The sequence below is a fragment of the Hippocampus guttulatus genome, chromosome 4 (assembly GCF_054856545.1).
Source record: "Hippocampus guttulatus isolate MCC_2025c chromosome 4, RoL_Hgut_1.0, whole genome shotgun sequence".
Taxonomy (NCBI): Eukaryota; Metazoa; Chordata; class Actinopteri; order Syngnathiformes; family Syngnathidae; genus Hippocampus; species Hippocampus guttulatus.
The window spans coordinates 5,758,349-5,778,102 of record NC_141264.1 but is presented as its reverse complement, the minus strand read 5'-3'; the positions used below and the strand labels follow the sequence as shown (position 1 = coordinate 5,778,102).

At 39.9% G+C, this 19,754-nt stretch overlaps 1 protein-coding gene across 5 annotated transcripts in view; it reads right to left on the bottom strand.

The window, feature by feature from the left end:
* LOC147205747 (F-actin-monooxygenase mical2b-like) overlaps nt 1–19,754 on the bottom strand; it is a 57,791-nt gene that overhangs the window by 7,456 nt on the left and 30,581 nt on the right. Inside the window, exons 10-26 of one of the 5 annotated variants that reach the window (XM_086108657.1) lie at nt 18,676–18,802; nt 16,053–16,137; nt 14,777–14,924; nt 14,345–14,544; nt 12,718–12,797; nt 12,314–12,382; nt 12,063–12,188; nt 8,629–8,799; nt 8,299–8,520; nt 7,995–8,129; nt 7,448–7,643; nt 7,230–7,339; nt 7,009–7,095; nt 6,782–6,874; nt 6,018–6,204; nt 5,841–5,905; nt 3,266–3,347 (exon numbers count right to left, since the gene is read on the bottom strand). In XM_086108657.1, coding sequence (XP_085964783.1) covers nt 3,266–3,347; nt 5,841–5,905; nt 6,018–6,204; nt 6,782–6,874; nt 7,009–7,095; nt 7,230–7,339; nt 7,448–7,643; nt 7,995–8,129; nt 8,299–8,520; nt 8,629–8,799; nt 12,063–12,188; nt 12,314–12,382; nt 12,718–12,797; nt 14,345–14,544; nt 14,777–14,924; nt 16,053–16,137; nt 18,676–18,802 — 2,183 coding nt within the window. Of the gene's footprint in view, nt 1–3,265; nt 3,348–5,840; nt 5,906–6,017; nt 6,205–6,781; nt 6,875–7,008; nt 7,096–7,229; nt 7,644–7,994; nt 8,130–8,298; nt 8,521–8,628; nt 8,800–12,062; nt 12,189–12,313; nt 12,383–12,717; nt 12,798–14,344; nt 14,545–14,776; nt 14,925–16,052; nt 16,138–18,675; nt 18,803–19,754 lie in introns of all 5 variants that reach the window. The other 4 variants (XM_086108656.1, XM_086108658.1, XM_086108660.1 and 1 more) reach the window with 4 other exon arrangements.

Genomic DNA, 19,754 nt, shown 5'->3' with positions numbered 1-19,754 from the left:
AAGCAATGTAATGTGATCATCTGTAGCCAGTGACGGCCAAGCAGTTGTGTCACAACTAATTGACATGTTGCGTTGGGTGTGTCTTACCCTCCATGGCAGAGGCTCCGTCGAACCCCTGAGACAGATTCACCGAACCCCTGGGGTTCGATCGAACATATTAAGTACCACTCACTGTACTAGAGGCTTTCAAACTCAAATGTTTTCAATCTAAAAGAAAAAAAAATAGGCCCAAATAATTTTGGAGGTCAGTGGACTTACTCTTGTCGTTTGATGTTCCCATTTCGATTGGCTACAGGTTTGTGTGAAGCGATTGATCAGAGCCACATGTGAAGTGTTGGAAAAAGTGAAACAGTATCACCACCCAAAGAAAAAAATCTTGAGGAAGTCAAAAGTCCAGAAGAAGCTGATAGCCAAGGTGATTCACTTCAGCTTTGCTCAGGTATGAAATTCCCTTGGATGTGGTTGAATTTGTGGCATTTTAATATACTGCCCTTTTTTTTCTGGCCTTTCAGTTCCAAACATGTGGTTCTCTCAAGCTGACAAACAACTACGACAAACAGGTGATTGTTGGTCAAATAAGCACTAAGGCAGACGGAGGATTTTCTTGACAGATGACAGCGAATGCAATTGTTAATTGTGTGGTTAATAGATATAGATTTTGGGTTTTTTTTGGGGGGGGGGACAAACTTGATTTCTACTCCAAATGAAATCAAACTAGCCGACAATAAAGCACCAAACCATTATGTTATCAATTGGATTTATTTTTAGTTCTATTTACATTGCATAATTTTAACAGATTATGCATTCTTTACAGCGTTTGTGAATAAGGAAATAAAAAGGCTGGTGGACTGTATCAAGACCTATACCTACAGCAACGCAGACAATTAATATTCATGGGATATAGAAAGTGAACACACCTTGTTAAAAGATCAGATTTTTCCTGAATTAAAAAAAAGGAACCAATTCAAAACCTAGAATCTGTAAAAATTCAAGAATGTAAATGTGTCAAGCGATAAAACAACAAAACTAAAAATCCAACGAGAAATGTACCCTAAAATGAGTGTACGACATGCCCTAAAACAAATCCTTACCCTTTGCTTTAATGACAGCAGTTTTCTGATGTAAAAATCCATCTACCAGCTCATTATTCCTTTAAAGCCTAAACACTGTAAATAAAGAAAAAGCTGCATCCAGTAACATTAAAATCATTTTCTCCATATATTTATTTTCAATTAAGTCATACATACTGGTTATGGGTCAAATTATTTATTAAAAAAACAAACAAACAAAAGCAAAACAATTTAACCCTTTCATGCACCCTGTAACCTGATAACATGATATGCTGTCCACCGCAGTAACCACTGTCCCTGAAAGGGTTAACGTATAGTGTGATCATGAGCAAAAAAGCAAGGGGTGTGTTCATTTTGTATATTCCCTGCATCATATTAAATGTCTCATGCTGTGTGGAAAAAGCAGCTAGTGGGCTTCTAATCTTGGACAAATTCTAGCAGGTACATGACAGAGATCTGGAGAAGGGTTCTGAAGGGAGGAGGCCTTCTTCTGTAACAGAGGGAACCACACACAGATGTGGACACAAGCGTTACTTTCAAACTAGCCGTAAGAGAAGGATGGATGACGATGATGCAGCAACTGAGGCAGGCAGACGCTGTGTTGGTATAAGGGCGTTAGTGAGGAACTGCTAAGCACAAGGGTTACGAGGCTCACATTTGATGTTATCACTGCCATGGAACAAACGGTGACAATGCCATGGATATGTCCAATAAAAGGTTTAATCTGTGCGTCACAATTATTACAACTGGGAAAGTATTAAGAAACGTCAGCATATTGCCACATCTTGCATTATGACCTCAAATGGGTACTAGTTACAACAGACAATGCCAACTCTCACCCTTCTTGCATCAATCGCAAGTTGTACTGCCTTGTAAATGTTCAACAGACTGAACAAAGTGAAGTGAATGAACGAAGGAAATTTTGAGGAAAAAGGTCCAAGAAGAGTGTTGGGGACAGAACAAATTGACATGCAGAAAAGGAACTGAAAAAGCAATTGGATTTTTACAAACTCAAACCAGAAGAATTTAATTCAACAGTCAAAATGGAAATTTTTTGGTCTTTTTTTCAAGCACAAAATTATATAAATATTCTGAGTTAAAAAAAAAGAACATTTTTGTTGGCTTTAGGCAAAATAATAGTAAAAACCAAAGTGCTTTAAAAAAATAAAAGTGAGACAACAAAATGCATGTAAAGGTTTCACAAATGTTCTATTAGATAGATGTTTATCATTGTTGTCCCAGTACAACACTATCAGATTTTTACTTTGCAAGATTACATTGATTTTAAACCAAGGACGAAAAAGTGAAACAACATAACCATGAACAAATTAAAATATTCCGTTAAAAAAAACAACTTTTTGGCAGTTCCATTGCAGTCATGGTGCAGCAGGCAAAATGCCGTGTCAACAGCCATGTAGAATTCTTGTAGTGTCAATTCTTATAGTTCAGTTAAAAGCATGCAAAACATTCTAAAAGTTAGATTCAGGAGCACGTTCTTGGTTATTTGCAAGTTGGAATTCAATGCTGCATGAACAACAGTTAGAGTTTTCAAACATTCCAACTCCGATTCATTATCAAAAGGGGTATAGGTAATCATTTGCACTTGTTCAGAGATGTTGATAGTTTAAGAAGCCTTGAACAAGCAAATAGCATTACGCATGCATTCAGGTCTTTACAACATCCGTACAGCATAAATGTGCTGCTTGACATTAGGCTTCAAATGGCATCAAGTTGGATAAAACTAAATGGTGGAGACAAACAATAGAAACTAGTCAGGTGATGAATAGTATATCATGATTATAAAAATCGCCTTGGCCTTCCAAAATATATTCAATAAGGCACTTTGGAATGCAGATAAGAAAGATACGAGACAACTCTCGATGTATCGGGAGTAGATGGAGCACACTTATGTGAGACAAAGCCCGAGACTACTTCCGCAGCTCAGTGGACACGAGTTAGCTGAGCCTCCTGGCTGATCTGTCCAAGCACCTCATGCATTACGCAGAGCAGAGAACAGCCCATGCCCAGCAACTCAAACAGGAACACATAGTCATGTGAGTAGCTTCTGACATGGGTACCCACAGCTGCGAAAGACTCACGCACACTGCCCAAAAGATGTCCAGGAATCACACACACAGCCCGACTGGCATGCCTTGGCCAACTCAGGCCTCGCCTGAGCAAGGAAACCAGAGTACCTGGTGGTTGTGTCTGGATGCCGCTTGCCACTGGGTTTCTCCCCTTCTCTAGCACCAAGTCTGTGATACGGTTGTGGTCCTCCTACCCAAATCAATCACACAGGAGATTACAGAGCACAAGACAATGATGGTTGTGTATTCAGAACTAGTGGACCACGTGACTAATTTAGTTGATTTTTACAAGTGACCTTGTATTGCAGAGCTCACTGAGGTGCCATAATTAGGTGAGATGAATAGTTCAGTTTCTTTACTAACTCATAGGTAAAAATAAATACATACATTAAAAAAATAATAATTGTACAGTATTTTCCACACTATAAGGCGCACCAAAAGGCATTCAATTTTCTCAAAAGAGCACCTTATAATCCGTTGCGCCTTATACATGGATCAATAGTCTGATTTCTTGGACGTAGTTATGTTAATTAGTTAGTTAGTTATATATTATTTGTTATGTTATGTAAAGTACTTACAGCTGCAGTAGTTGTGAAAGCTCGATATAAATAAAGCTGTCAAGGGGATGCATAACGTGACCGTAGCCACTATTGTAGCCCTATCTATGAAAACAGTTTTAAAATAGGCCATTCATTAAAGGCGCGCCTTATAGTGCCGAAAATACAGTAATAAAAAAATAATTTAAGGGATGCAACTAACTTTTTATGAAGCACGAGAAATAATATTTTTTAGTGCTGTCATTTAAACGCGTTATTATCGGCGTTAATTTAAATCAATTTTAACGTTATAAATTTTTTTATCGCGAGATTAATGCGGCATCATGTCACAATGGATGCTCTATAAATAAACCGTAAACAAAACAACAAGCGCGCTGCACAGGTCCACGCCCATGCCTGTTTGACCAGCCACGCAGCGCGAGACACCAAAAACGGATACTTAAAGAGTTTACGAATGGAAAGTTTACTTTTAAAAAGTTGCCAGATGGTTCCACTGACAAGACCAAAGTTACCTGTATGTTTTGCAGTCGTAAACTGAGCTATCATCGTAGCACGTCGAGTCTGAAATGCCACTTAATGGCCAAGCATACAGCTGATGTGAGTACTCCGCCCCCTCGTCTAAGACAGACAGCTATGGATAATTTCAAAGCGAAGAAAATGGATAACACGACGAAGAACAAATTTGCTGATGCCAGAGCTAAATGTATGGCTACTGCATGCAAGCCTGTCAACATTGTCCACAGCTAGACTCAAGCTGAAATCAGTCGCATTGCATCTAACGACTCCACTACGGATTGCCAGCGAGAGCCTCCATTACAAGCTATGTACAGAAATTGTATGAAGCGGAGAAGACGCTATTTCGGGAGAGAAATAAGAGACTAGGTTGATGAGTCTCTGGTGAATAAAGAGCAGGTAGCCTGTTGAGTCACTGACACGATTGTTACTTGTTTGGAACTATTTTGTGTGGAAGGTTACCGTGTTCTGTGTCCATATAAATAAAGGGGGTGGAGCTTCCCTGTGTTCGACAGTGACTGTGCGCTGAGGCACGTCGAGAGTTCAACGGTGCAGTGGTAGCGACCACACTGAAAAGAAAACGTCTCCAGTGTTGTGCCTCGAACCAAGTGTAGTCATTCGAAATGATGTTTCCACAAAACCATAGAGAGACTTCCGCGCAAGAAGGACCAACAGAATCAACATAGCCTGACTAAGTATGCAACCATAGCTTAAATTCACTCTAGGCTGAGTACTCATTTATCTTAGATGTGCACTTTATAATTTTATATTGCTAAGTTTTGATTCCCTAAAAAGAGCTGTTAAAGGAGCTGTTCTGTGACAATTTTTTTTCACTGTTTTTGATGGACAGTAATATTGTGTGAGAGATTATGTGTGAATAGCTGCTCCAAATGAAAAATGTTCATGTAAAATTGAAAATTGAAATTGTTTGAGTAAATATTTGCATTTTGCACAAAGAAAACTGATTCACGATTCCATGTTGATGAGAGCATTATAAATGGGGAAAAAAATAGGACAAAAAGATATAAAAGAAATTTAGAAAAGATTTTTATAATGTGGTTAATTGCAATTAATTATGAGTTAACTACAACATTTGCTCATTTAATCAGGATTATATATTTTAATCGTTTGACAGCACTAATATTTTCTGATTTAGATCAGAATTTTTTTTGAAATTTTCATCCCTTTATTGAAAAACAAGCCATTATTTCAAATTGATTGACAGTGCAGAAAATGTAAAGAAATGGATTATAAGGACTGGTTTACTCTGTACCATCTGTAAGAAAATCAACAAAAATGTTGAATATTTGTTTACTTATGCCTTATTTTGATTTAATATAAGTATAATCAGTGTGCCTTCATGGAGGACTACAGAAACCAGAGAATATGTATTGCTCAGAAAAATTAGAGCATGCACTTGCAATGAAGTTGGGACATTGTGTTAAATAAAACCCAAATACCATGATTTGCAAATTCTGTTCAACTTGCCTTTGATTGAATACAGTACAAATGACAAGATATTTCAATGATTAAACTGATAAACTTTGTGTTCAGCATTTGAAATTTATGGCTGCAACATGTTCTAAAAAAGGTTGTAGAATAATATAACTTACCTTTCTTTTCCTGAAGTGTGCACTGGACTGGTATTGGGTATAATGCATCTTACAGTAGAACTTTGCTGAAAGAGCAATACAAACATCTACAAATAAGTATTTCACAGGCAATAATTTAATTTCAATGAAATGGTTAAAGTGATTAAATAGTACAGATGGATCGTGACTCAACCATACCCTCATATGAGTTGAAGGTGTGGCCGCCCAGTCGGAGAGTGCAGTTACAGACGTCACAGCGGAAACACTCTCGGTGGAAGAAGAAGCCTTCAGCACTCAGTCTCTCCATGACATATACCCGCTTGGAGCAGAAGTGGCAGATATCGCTGCCACCAAGTCCGGAGTGGAAGTCTTTACGTCCCATACACTGAGAAAAGACACGCACAAGGTTCAAGTAACTTTCTGGACATGGAGTTTCTTTTTATTCCAATGAATAGCTGATAAGAATATTCCAGAAATTAAGAAATAGGAACATCACATGAATGAACTTTCCACAAGTGGGGGGAAAAAAGGAGAATATCTTACTACTGTATGAATATTTTTCCTAGGCCTTCTTAGGAATCAATGCTGGAAGAGTAAGAAAGAGTATAAGAGCAACCTTGTTTAAATCCACCAACCTTTTTATATCCTGTATATTAAAAAAAAAAATCTGGATATCTTGATTTGACAGTATGTCTATCCATGAGGAGGTGTTGGGAATGTTTTAGCAAGCCCAGTTGCAGAACCAAGACCCTATCAGCAATGTTAAGCAAGCATAGCTTTGCAGTGCTTTCAGAGGGAGTTTTGTTCCAGGCACTGTTTTTTTTTGTTTGTTTTTTTTAGTTGAATGCGATAGAGTGCACAATGCAAAAGTGTTGGATGTCTTTTGTGTGTTGCTAATTTAGTATCTTTTCAAACAAAATGGCAGATGAGGCCATGAATTTGATGGTTAGCACACATCTTACCGTAGCAGCACCGGGCCTGTGATCTGTCTCATAGAGGACGGCTAGTATTTGGGCTTTAGCGTCTATGGTTGATGACACCTTTCCAACTGTGCGCTAACATCGACACCAACGGAAATCAAAGGACAACAGAGGAAGTAGTTCACACAAGAAAGTCAGAAGGAGAACAGGTGACATTGTTCTTTCCCTTTAAAAAAAACCTGGATTGAGGCTGGGCTATTAAATGGTACCTCTTTACTGTAGATTGGAGCTCCAGTTGGACAACTCTCAGAGCGAATGACTCGTTTTGGGTCTTCAAGACTATAACTTCCATTGAACTAAGACATACAGCAAAGGGAAGAGCAACCTATTAAAAACAGTGTGTCTGTGCTGATCCTTGTAAATGAGGTTTGTAAGCATGCACAAAGGGTACATGCCATGCGTGCTGCTGCTTCTGGCACACATCTGTTACCTTTGCATGTATACCACATTTGTGTCTCTCCGATGTCTCATGAGAAGTTTCGTGCATTTGCCGTGTTTCGAGATTGCCCTGAGGACTGTATTCTGTCCCTGTATTTTCTTCTGATAGTGCAAAAATTGGACATGAAGAGAAGCTGATTTCAGCGACAGGAGATGCAGCATCCTGGCTGGCATTAGAACCAGATATTTCAGTGGGGACTTTGCGCTTACTAGACGGGGCATCCACATGACAAGTTTGCTGTGTACTTTCAGAGACGGCATTAAACGTGGGAGAGGGAGATACTTTCTTGTGCTTGAGGTGAAGAGGGTTAAAGAAACCAGCCTGAGCAGTGGGGTCAGGGATAGGGTGGACCACAGGGTAGATTTTGGTGCTTTTAGATGGAAGAATAGAGGTAGATAGTTCAACCTAGAGAATAGTCAAACGTTCAAGATGAAGCAGAATAAGGACAACAGAAATTTAAGATATTGCTGGCATCGGGCGGAATCTTCATCTGTCCAAAACCATCACTTTTCAGGAAAGCCCCAAAGCACCCCCCCGCCCCCAACCCCTAATGTTTGTTCAACAATTAACAATGCATCATCAAAGAGAGCAAGACATTTTCAACACTGGATTGGTCAATATTCTGTCTAACTAATACCCACACATGTGGAATGACCGATAGTATAGAGTTGTAAAAAAATATTAAATTTACCAAATTGTAACACAAGAGGTTTGTGCCCAATGCCAGCAATATACAAACCCGATGATGAGCAGAACCTGTGCTTGAGGGAGAGCGGAAACATGAACAGGAGTAGGTTTGGTGGAGCCAGTAAACAAGGACGAAAGGAGAACAGCTCTTTCCTTGATTGTCTTTTGTGCAAACTGTCTAGTTGTCAGCCTCTCGGCATTATTCTGCAGGGCGGAGCAATAGGAGGCAGAAATCAATGAGAAGATGGAACTACATCAAAGGAGATACATTTGATATTTAATTCTAAGAAGCAAACAACTGCTAATGGCATCAAATTGTTAAATGCAGCTTTGTGTTTTCTTTCATTAAATGCCAATACAACCGTGTGTTCACCTGTTGCATTTCCTCCTGTGACCTTGATGAGGAAAGATCAGTGTTCAACAGAGAAGAGGCAGGATAATGGCTGTCTTTAGCAACAGGAGAAGTGCATTCTGTGTGGTGTCGTTCAGGAATTGTTGAGCGCAATGGGCTATTGGCATGCGAGTGTGACGGAGAGCGACTTCCGCTTATGGAGTAAGAGGCAGGATTTTCCAGTAAACGAAGGTAGATGGAAGGCTGAGGAGGTGGAAACAGATAGAGGAAGCCACAGGAAATATGAAGACAGTGATAACTATGTTTGCAGTGAGAATGCAAGATGGAAATGAATGAATTTGTGGAGCGTACCTGCCACTTGGGTTGTGGGGGGGGCAGATGAGGAGAGGGAGGGGGAGCATCCTTAGGCTTTGCAAAGCGGGGATTTTCACCCTCCTCCACCTCCTCATTTGAGAGAGGAAGTGTGGTGGAGGGAGGTGAAAGAGGTGAAGAACAGGATGGGCTAGGTAGGTCATCCTCAAGCTGATCATAGAAGGAATGGGAAAAGGAAGTATAGAAAAGGGAAATGAAAGAGGTGTCTGGAAATACAACATTATAATACCATGTGCTGTGTGCATACGTCCATGTGAGCCCACATGTGTCCTTGTGTGTGAAAATCATCAGTCTGTATGAAATGCACTGTGCTGCAGCACATTAGTGTTCCGTTAAAAACTGGGACATCATCCCAAATTAACAACTCAACTTAATTGGTCTGAAAATTATTTGTTTTCTACATTTAATGCAAGACTTGATTATTTTTGGAGGAGCATTTTTGCTAATCAATGAATCATTTGAAGAGCAACTTTGTAATATTGCATAGCAATTTTTTGTGGATTAATCCCAGTGACCTGAAACGCTGAAATATATTTCACTCTAAAGAGCAATTATATATTCAAAAGAAAATAAAATCTACAGTTCCAGTTTCTTAAATTCACATAGCAGCAAACGATTTTCAATTACAAACACAAATAGACATTACAGTTTAAATTCATCATTTGTTGGATCAACAACATAAGGAATTCATTAAAAAGAAGCATTAACACCTTTGACGTGACCTCACTTCAGTAGCAAGCGAATGACATGGTTTATTACAGCCGTTTCATGGCTGTGCGTTTATGAGCTTTTAATGCAGCTGACAAGGAATAAGAAATATTCTTTATAGGCTACTCCATTGGAGGTTTTGGAGCATTCAAAACCAAAATGAAGACATCTCAAGAGGGAACAAATATTTCCTTCATTTGACTTCACCAAAACCCGACAAAATACTCGGACACTCGGAGTACTACAGGGGCCGTGCCTACACTGAGCAAAACTTATTATAGAAGTACCGTAAATTCTGGGCTACAGACCGCACCTGATTAAGAGCCGCATGCTCAGATTTATGAAGAAAAATCAATTTTGTAATTATATGCGCCGCACCATATTATAAACCGCTGGCCAATGAGTAGGTGGGGGTTTGCTTCTGCGTCCCTGCCGCCTGCTCTAGGTGGCAGGGATGCAGGCGCTCCGCCTTCGGGTGAGGCCGCGGGCGCGGTCCCCCGCAGAAAAAAAACGCAACAATTTCTTAAGGTTAAAATAATCTCCATATTTTTATGAGCATGATAAATGCATTTGCACAACGAAATTACGCTGAAACACATAAGAGGCCAGACAAAGAGAGATCTTGATGCGCATTTGCGTAATTACGAGGAGAAATACTGCAGCCCACTAGGCTTTAAATAGAATAATGCAAATCATATAAATGGGAAAAGATATATGAAATTATTTCTCTAGTCAGCCGCTTAAAAATGATCATCGTTGGCAGCTTTAGGCCCGATGCTGCGCGGCTCAAAACACAGGTAAAATGTGTTCTCTCGTGGCCGCTTCTTTTCAGTATGACAGAGGAGTCACCTTTTTTATTTACAGTGCGAGTGAGGGGCAAATCAAATGTGCATGGGTCTTTTTGGTTGTCTTTTTACACTGGCTCAGTTCTTCTTGCCGGACCGGCCTCCACCTTCGCACCATCGACTCGTCTATGCCAAGATTACGGGCAGCAGCTCGATTTCCTTCTTTAACTGCCAGAGTGATCGCTTTTAGTTTAAAAGCTGCATCATATGCTTTTCGTCTGGTATTCTCCATGTTGATCAGGGTTAGAAGAAAGACTGAAATAAGGAAGTTGTGATTACCGGTAATCATACAATTTCATTGGACCCGTGTACTCCTCATTTATTTTATTGGTCGACTGTTGCCAGGTAACACATTTTTCCCCGCTTCGGCAAAAGAGCAGAAATTGAGATTAGTCATACAATCTCATTGGACCTCAGTGAACTACTCATTCATTTTATTGGTCCATGTTTTTCCCGCGATGGAAAAAAAATAATTAAAAAGCCACTTCATATTACACGCCGCAGTGTTGAAAGTGTGGGAAAAAAGTAGCGGCTTGTAATCCGGAATTTACGGTACTCGTTTGATGAAATGATGGTCGCGGGCAAATAACCTATTTGTCATTTTTATATTAAACAAGCCACAAATTCACTGGCATTCATAACTAATGCAGAGCTCAGACTGCAGAGCTTTTTTTTTTGTCATTCATGACTGTTGCTAGGTCATATTATTAGTGGCCAGAGACCTCGCCCAAATACATAGTATTCCTGAAAATTTTGTATGGCAGTGTGCATCAGGTTTTTGCCTTAGTTCAACAAAACCTGGTAAACACTGGTCTACTTTATGCCTAATATCTGACTTTAATTTATTTTAGTATGGTTTCATTTGATTTCAATGTAAATTGTATTAATCTGGTAATTTATTATGCAATAGTACAACATCAATGGTGTTGTGCTTACTTATATTTTGCAGCTGAATTCTACAGTCCAAGATTCTTAAAAGTATCCAAAATACATCCCTGCCTTGACTTTTAAAAGCATGCTCATAATTTAAATTACTCATATAATAAATTATCTTTCCCCAATTGAAATGAATGGGAATGCCATTCATTAGTCCTTGCGCCAAAATGCGTTCTTTCTTGTGTGGGCCACTTTCCTCTGTGCGTTTCACAATTGACTGAATTAGCTGCAATAATAACTTCTCGCAGAGGACAAATAATGAATGCCTGTGAGTATTGTCTGTTTACATGCTTTGCAGAACCATTTATGTTCAAATTGCCGTTACTTAAAAGGGTTTAAATTTATTAAACATTGATAGTTTTGCAAGTCCGTTTATGGAATTTGGCAGTTTGTGTTAGCATTAAGCTAGCGGATATTAATATAAGACAAGTTAATGTGTTTTATGGAACTGCACAACATGAATTTCTCAGTTTTAATTTGAGAGTAAACTTCAAGTGCGAGTGGCAAGAATCTTATTTTTAAACTATTGATCACAAAATGCGGATCTGCCCATTCCTGTGAAGTGAGCTCAGCTCACTGCCACCATCTAGCACTCCTACAATTTTTGCTCGCAAATCGAAGAGGGGGGAAGAATTGTTCTTTTTCTTTTTAAAATCAGTGGAGTGATAGCTTGTATCCTTAAAAATCTCTAAACCTGGTGAATCCAAAATCGATGTAGTCTTACACCCTGCCCCAAACAATTCAAAGATTATGTGTTTTACTGTAGAATGAGTTCACTTTTTTGGGATACTCTATGTAATTCTCTCCTTCCAGTTATTCTGCAGCAATGAACGCTGAAAAAAAGACAACACTTGAAAACTCCATGGTCCAAGGGTTAAAAAATAGTCCAAAGGCTGATGTATTTACGACTTATTCATATCTGACCTTGCCATGCATTTTTTCTGCCGAGTTCTCCTCGAATTTGGCCAGCAGCTGTGTTGCCATGGATCGGACCTTGTTCTCCTGCACTTTCCCACCCATACCTGCTGAGGGCGCACTGTGACAGGATAACTGATGCACGTTGCAGGACCCAAGGAACAGACAGTGTGAAGAATAGTTATAAATGAGATCAAAAGATAGATATGAAATATGGCTCATTTTTCACTCTTTCAAATATGATAAAATAATGGAACTACCTCTGTGAGGTAGCTGTTTCCCTTACGTCGCCTCTTATGAACAGAGTCGTCGTCCAATTTTTTGTCATCCTGCAAGTGAAACCACAGGATTCCTTGATCATAAAAATGAAAGCTAAACATTCTAATTGAGATAATTGAGCATTTCCCTTGCAATGTACATCCTGCAGACATTGTCAATCCATGCGATCAGAGATTGAACATTTATATGCACAACTTGGACCATTGTGCTGTCTTGAGAGAATCTAATAACATTTCAGTTGCCAGAAGAGAAGATGGTGCTCTTATTCATGAAAAGGCAAAGAGCTGATGAGCTGGGAAGTGCTATCAAGCCTTTCACGTTCAGAGAAATACACAATTATACCATGAATAAGTCAGAACATTCACTTAGAAGAGTGTTACACAACCTTTGGTATCCTCTTCCTGGGCTGGCCTAGGTTGCTTTTTGTTGATTGCCTTTCACTATTCTCATCTCTTTCTTTTGCTCCTGTAATGTAGATGCATAGTATGTTCATATTACGTAAAGTAGGAAATACTTTAACAATGAAGGCATGGGATGAAACAAAGCATTCACACGTATATTTGGATGTACACTCAACATGAATGAACACGTTTGACGCCCTAAAGTAACAATTTAGAGATAAGTGATACCAACACCAAAGACATTCAAGTTCTGCAGGATATTATGAACAGAGAAGGGAACAACTGGCAGTTGACAACACAATTGTTCATTTAAAAATGCAATTACTACGTGCTGCTTCTTGCATGCCAGATGTACATTTTGTGTTCTAGATTTATTTCTTTCAGTAATTGAAAATGCAATACAATGATGTTATATGGACGTTGTTTCAGTTGCCAACAAATATCACTGCAATTCACAAGTCTCAAACCAAGCAACGGAAACCAAGACAATCAAGCCTGAGGCCAAAAAACAAACAAAAACCTCCGTCAATAAAAATATTCACAATTACAGTCAAACCTCGGTTTTCGAACGTCTCTGTTCTCGACCAAAAATTGAGTTTTTTATGCCTCGGATTATGACCAAAAATCGGTTCTTGACCAAACTGAGCGCACTTGAATGCACCACTTGACTCCTCTCGCCTTCCTTACACGAGGAAGTGACGCTTCCTCGGGTAGACATAGTAAGTGACGCTTCCTCATGTAGCGTTCCATTGTGAGCAGACATGTTCAATATACGGTATATATATATATTTTTTTAAAGAGCGTGGTTTCAGTTTTCGAACAAATCGGTTTTCGAACAGCCTTCTGGAGCGTATTAAGGTCGAAAACCAAGGTATGACTAAGTATTATTTGAAGTCATTGTATCACTCTCTTGGTTTAATTTAACCTGGTCTGGATTTACACCAGTGGTTGAAGTTTAAATAAAGCAATTCATATTAAAAGGTCACGTGTGAAGTAATTTTAGAAAATCCCAAACGAAATAATTTTATGTAGGGTAACAACGAAACAAAATACATGAAATAAAGCATGAAAAAAATAATTTATATTTCGTAAATGTAATCGCCTTCCTGAGGTGAGATACTGGTAAGCGACAAACCCGGAAGTGTAGCATCACTTCAAGACTATGGGAAGCGTACAAAGCCAGTCAGAAACAGATTGGGAAAGAGACGTTTCAAACCTATCTGGGGGGTTCCAGGTTTTGGAAGAGTTGGAGGAAGAGGGGGTTGTTGGCAAGATTTATGTTGGACCATACATGTACGAGCCAGATGCTCAGGATGCAGAAAATGCAGTGCCCAAACGTTTGCTTGACTCAAACTCAAAACTCAAAAGATGCTTGGCCAAGTTTACTTCACACTTGACCTTTAATGTGACCAGCACTGATCAACAAAGGATGTGTTTGTATCAAAAATAAATGAAAAAAAATAACTGAAGAGATAAAGAGTTTATCTAATCCACATAATTAAATTTTCTACTTCATTATAAAATAAACTGCATTTGCAAAGGAAACTTATATGAAGCAATTTGGTATAACAGAGAAAAAGTCAAGAAATAACTGATTTTTTTTACTCTGACCTTTTTTGTTTCCAGGCAAGTTCCTAAAGGCTACGTAAAATTTGGAGAGGTATAAAACCATGAGCAGCTTGTCTGGTTCAGCACCGGCAACCATCTCCTTCCCAGTCGTCACTGGCTGAATCCCAAGGTGACGCTCAGCCACATCAAAGGCCAATTGATTGTTTGCTGCTACTTCATCCTCATGAAGGGAGTCATAGTCACTGAGACAGAAAAACAATCACATTGACATGTTTGGAAATAAAAAATAATTCAGACCTGGCATTACTCATCTGCCAAGGACCTATTTTTAATGTGCCAAAGGGGCTAAACTTGACTTTTGCATGACTGCAGCAAACGTTTCTTCTCGTCTCATATACATGTTTTAATGTCAAAACAAATCTCTTCAGTCCCAGGCAAAAATAATCAGTCAGAATACCATGAGTGCATTCTCACATGAGTTCAGGCCTCTGCTTATGTATGAGAGCACAAAGGGCAAGGCCACTCCTCCATGAAGATGTCAGGTTGGTGATGTCGACCCCTCTGTAGCCATTTGTCTGTCTCTGACACCATGTCAGCAGCCTGTCAGGGCGCACCTCACACTCTGCATGAGAAGGAACATTATTCACATTGCTGATCTTAAAACATCAAACGTCAAAATGTGGATTTGCGTAGCATCTTGTGAGTCAAAAAGTGCATTTTCTGCCTCATGAAAACACACTAAAGAGCAAAACTGAGAACTATAATTTTTTTCAGATACTTGAACCACAAGAATGACGCAAAAAGATTTGCTGGGCTGGACGGACATCACTACGTGTGGGTAAACCGAGATCCAGGCAAGCTCTGAGCTAATTATCCCACACCAGCTAGCATAATCATCGCCTCCAAGGCAAGGAATAAACTATACTTCTGACAAATATCGTCATGAAGGGATGATGAGGAAAGACGGAGAAGCGATGCTAATTGTTCAGCTAACCTTAAGACTGACATGTAATCGTCAAATCGTAAAATTCAGTGCTTGGGTGATCAACTACAATTTTCACAGAGATCTGGCTCTAACCGCGTTAAAGCGCAGAGTAAACAACTTTGAACAGCCAAATGGTTGCCAATTTAAAAAGTGTCTTATTCACTACATTACACAGCTAAACAAATGAATTACATTACGACGTACATCAAATATCTCCGTCTAAAACTGAAGAATCCTCTTTGATTAGCATCAGTGTTGATGCCTGTTATTTCTCACTGCGGATTGAATCGTGGAGACAGGAATTGTAACAATTTTAGGTATTCTACATTTGACCAGGGAATGCACATGCATAGATTTCACAAAGTGCTGCGTTACTTAGCAGAGGTGTATGTCTGCCATAAATGTGGCAAAGTAAACAACGATCTTGGAACGTATGGCGAGTTCATCATTTGAACAGCCACTAAAGACGAGCCCACTGCTGAAGTGCCATGGCGAATTTTTGTTGCTCACATCAGGTATATATTTCACTAAATCGTTCATTATTTTGCAATCAAAAGCCAGTGCTACGTGTTGTTTTAGCTGCTGTAAATGAAACCAAAGTTCAGATGGGAGATGCGTCACAAATGCAACATTGTTTTGTATCAAGGTCACTAATCAGCTGAAATTTTGTTTTCACAAAAGCTCATTTCCAACGGATTATGGAAGCGGCTACATTTTTAAAACGTATTCATATTATACATCCATGAATATTCTTGTGAGCCTCACCTCCTCTGGAAAGGTTGACAGGTCTACCTATGGTACCTTCAAGGTGAGAAAAGTCCTGTTTGCCATCAATGAAGAGGTGTCGCACCTTGGAGGTAGAAAGTAATGTGATGCTCTTTTGTGTCATGTCATATGACAAACTTTTATTCTTCAAGAAACAGTGACATTCAGTATACATTATCCATCGATACCGATTATGCGGGGTCAGGTCAAGGGAGTGGCAGTTTTAGCAGGGAAACCCAGAATTCCCTCTCTCCAGCCACTTCATCCAGTTCTTCCAGGGGACAAATACCCTCTAGCCCCACTTCTGAAAAAGGGGGACACCCTGATCAGCCAATCCAGAGGCACTGTCCCCAATTTCCATGTGATGTTGTAGAGGTGTGTCAACCAAGATAGCCTCAAATAATCCAGAGCCTTTAGGAACTCTGGGTGGATCTCATCGAACCCTGGGTCCTTGCCACCAAAGAATTTTTTTAACCACTTGGCAACTTCAACGCCAGAGTTAGACGCGCCCATCACAAAGTCCCCATACTCTGCTTGGTCAAAGGAAGGCCTGTTGGAGGAATTGTTGAGGTCTTCGAAGAATTCAGCCCACTGACTCATTGTCCTGAATTGAGGTCAGCAGCACCCCATCTCCAATAGACATAGTGTTAATGGCGCATTGCTTCCCCCTCCTAAGACTATGGATGGTGGACCAGAAGTTTCTCAAGACCGCCAAGAAGTAGTTTTAAATGGTCTCACCAAACTCCTCCCACACCCGAATTTTTGCCTCGGCGAACACTGAAGCTGTATTTCGCTTGGTCTGCCGATACTAATCAGCTGACTCAGGAGACCCACAGGCCAAAACGGCCCGATTAGACTCCTCCTTTAGGTTGACGGCATCCCTTATCGCTGGTGTGCACCAAGACAGGCACCACCCACGTTATCGCTACAGCTCCGGTCGGCCGCCTCAACAATGGAGGCACTGAACATGGTCCACCCAGACTCAACATCCACCCTCACTCCATTGGGTGACGTTCTGCCAGAGATGGGAGTTGAAACTCCTGATTGGGGAATCTACTACACATTATGAGTAGACCCTTTGCAATACGTTTTTGGGTCAGTCAGGTCAAACTGACATCGTCCCCCAACACACCACCAGCTGGTGATCATTTGACAGCTAGTCCCTCTCTTCCCCCGTGTGTCCAAGACATGCGGCAGCATGTCCGATGCCATGACTATGAAGTCCATCATCGAACTGCAACCTAGGGTGCCCTGGTACTGGAACTGTCACTACTGAATATTTTTAGAATCAATTCATTGATTATGCATTAAAGTGTATTAGAAACCCTACTTCTTACGATTAATGTTTATTAACAAATTACTGTTTGTTTGGTATTGTTTAGTCATTAAAAAACAACCACCAACCAATATCACATAAGAGAGGGATCGCTGTATTCTCAGCCTTTTTGAAACCGACTCAGTTACTGGTTCAATGTTTTCCAAAGTCAAAGCAGATGTTTTGTAATGTCTAATTTTGATTAAACACAAAAATATGCGATCTGTTTTCATGAAAAAATAAATACAAAAATCTGAAAATAATTATTGTTGAGAGGGTGATAGAGGATTTGGACAACATAAAGTTAAACAATGTTTTTAAATGATGACTATTAGTTTTTTTATTAAAATAGTAATTGATTAATTTGATAATCGATTAGTTGTCAATCAATCAATTAATTTTGACACCTCTACCTGGGATCAAGTGCACATATTGACAAACTTATGTTTGACCCAGTGAAGCACTCCCTTCAAGGACTCCAAAAAGGGTGTGTACTCTGAATTATTGCATGGTGGTAAAACAAACTGTCAGGACCCATTGCCCCACCCAAAGGCTACCTTCTCGTCCAGAGTGAATCCCAGTGCACAGGAATGATGCCCAAGCCTGCTTGGTGCCTCTCTCTGTGGGCAACTCCAGAGTGGAAGAGAATCTAGTCCTCAATAGGACTGATACCAAAGCCCAAGCTATGGGTTGAGGCGGCCCCGACTATGTTTCGTCAGAAATTCTCCACGTTGCACACGAGCTCGGGCCCCTTCCCCGACAGAGACGTAACTTTCCACAGCCCTACAGCCAGCTTCAGTAGCTAAGGATAGGAAAGCGAAGGTCCCTAACTTTGATCATCACCCAGCTCACATTGCAGCCGAGCCCTATGGCCCCACCCACAGATAGTGAGCGCAAGCGAACGGGAACACACGTGATCCTTTCAGACTGTGCCCAGTCATTGTGCCATGGGTGCACTCGTCTTCAAGCCCCACCTCCGGGCCTGGCTCCAGAGGCGGGCCCAAATGAAAAAGAAAAATCTAATATTTGAAAACTGTGTTTTGTCTGTTCCCGCATCTCTGATAAGTTTGCCATGGGTGATGTTACCAGGGCAACTGAAGGCCCAGACAACTCAGCTCCTGGGGTCATGGGGACACACAAACCCCTCCACCACGGTATGGTGACGGCTTGCATAGGAGCAGTATACACTAATTATATTTAATTTGAGAGCCACATGATTTAACAAAAGCCATTTCAACATAACCCAGAAGCACAATGGCACTCCTTTCTCTAATAATGGTGATTGATTAAGAATAGTGTCAGACTGACCTGGTGGGGGCGTACATGGCTGGAATTTAGGTTGGGATAGCGGGTTGCAGGATCAATGGTATACTGATCGAAGTTTTTACTGATGTTCTCTGTCGTGGTCTGAGGCAGTAGCCGGTAGATACTCTCCCTAGGGAATGACAGAACAAACATCTGAGGAACTAATTTCAGTATGACACTGCATGATTAAGCATTTTGTAAAAATACCATTAAAAAAGGCAGGCAGAAGTGGTGTTTGATTTGATCTTTATATCGAACAAAAACACATTAGCAACAAAATAAAGAATGAAATTATTAAGTTCGAGAAGGAGGATAAGAAAGCATAAGGTTACCTTGTTCTGCCTCCTCCTTACAATTCAAATCATCATCTATGACTGGTTTGCGTGTATGAATGTGTATCATTTTCAAATTGCATCTCAACGTAAAGTCTCTTAGAAATCTAAAAATAGATTAGTATTGACAATAAAACAAATAAATAGAAAACAAAGAATAAATACATTACATTTTCTAAACAAAATCAGCTTTCACGCCCTATGTACATGTCCATGAATGGTTGTTTCGAGCTACCGGTACATTAGAATTCATTAATAAGACTGAGACGAACTCTCTTCTAAGACTAATATGGACAAGTAGGATGCTTCACACATCCATAAGATTATTTTGGTATATTTCAAGGCAATACATACTTTAAGCATAATTTGAGCAGTTTTAAACTTCACCAAGTCCATGAATTTCAAGGTACCGGTACATGACTTGATAAAAAAAGGCAGGGTCGATGTAACATGATGTACACAGCATTTTTGTGATGTGTAAATATTTTATAAGTTGCTTCAATGGGTATTCTCCCAGACATCATATTAAGAGATATGGAACAACAAATGTACACTACAGAGTGTGCAATTTATTCAGATTCAGGATCTTTAAGGTTTTGCACAATCTTGGAGCACACATTTTCCATGACGTTTCCAGCAAAGCTTGTGCGCTATTAAGACACGCAAAGTCTTCACTATAAAGCCTTTCAACTTCAACATCGCCAATTTCTGTGTGTATTTTATGCTTTGCAAATATCATCAACTTTGTTT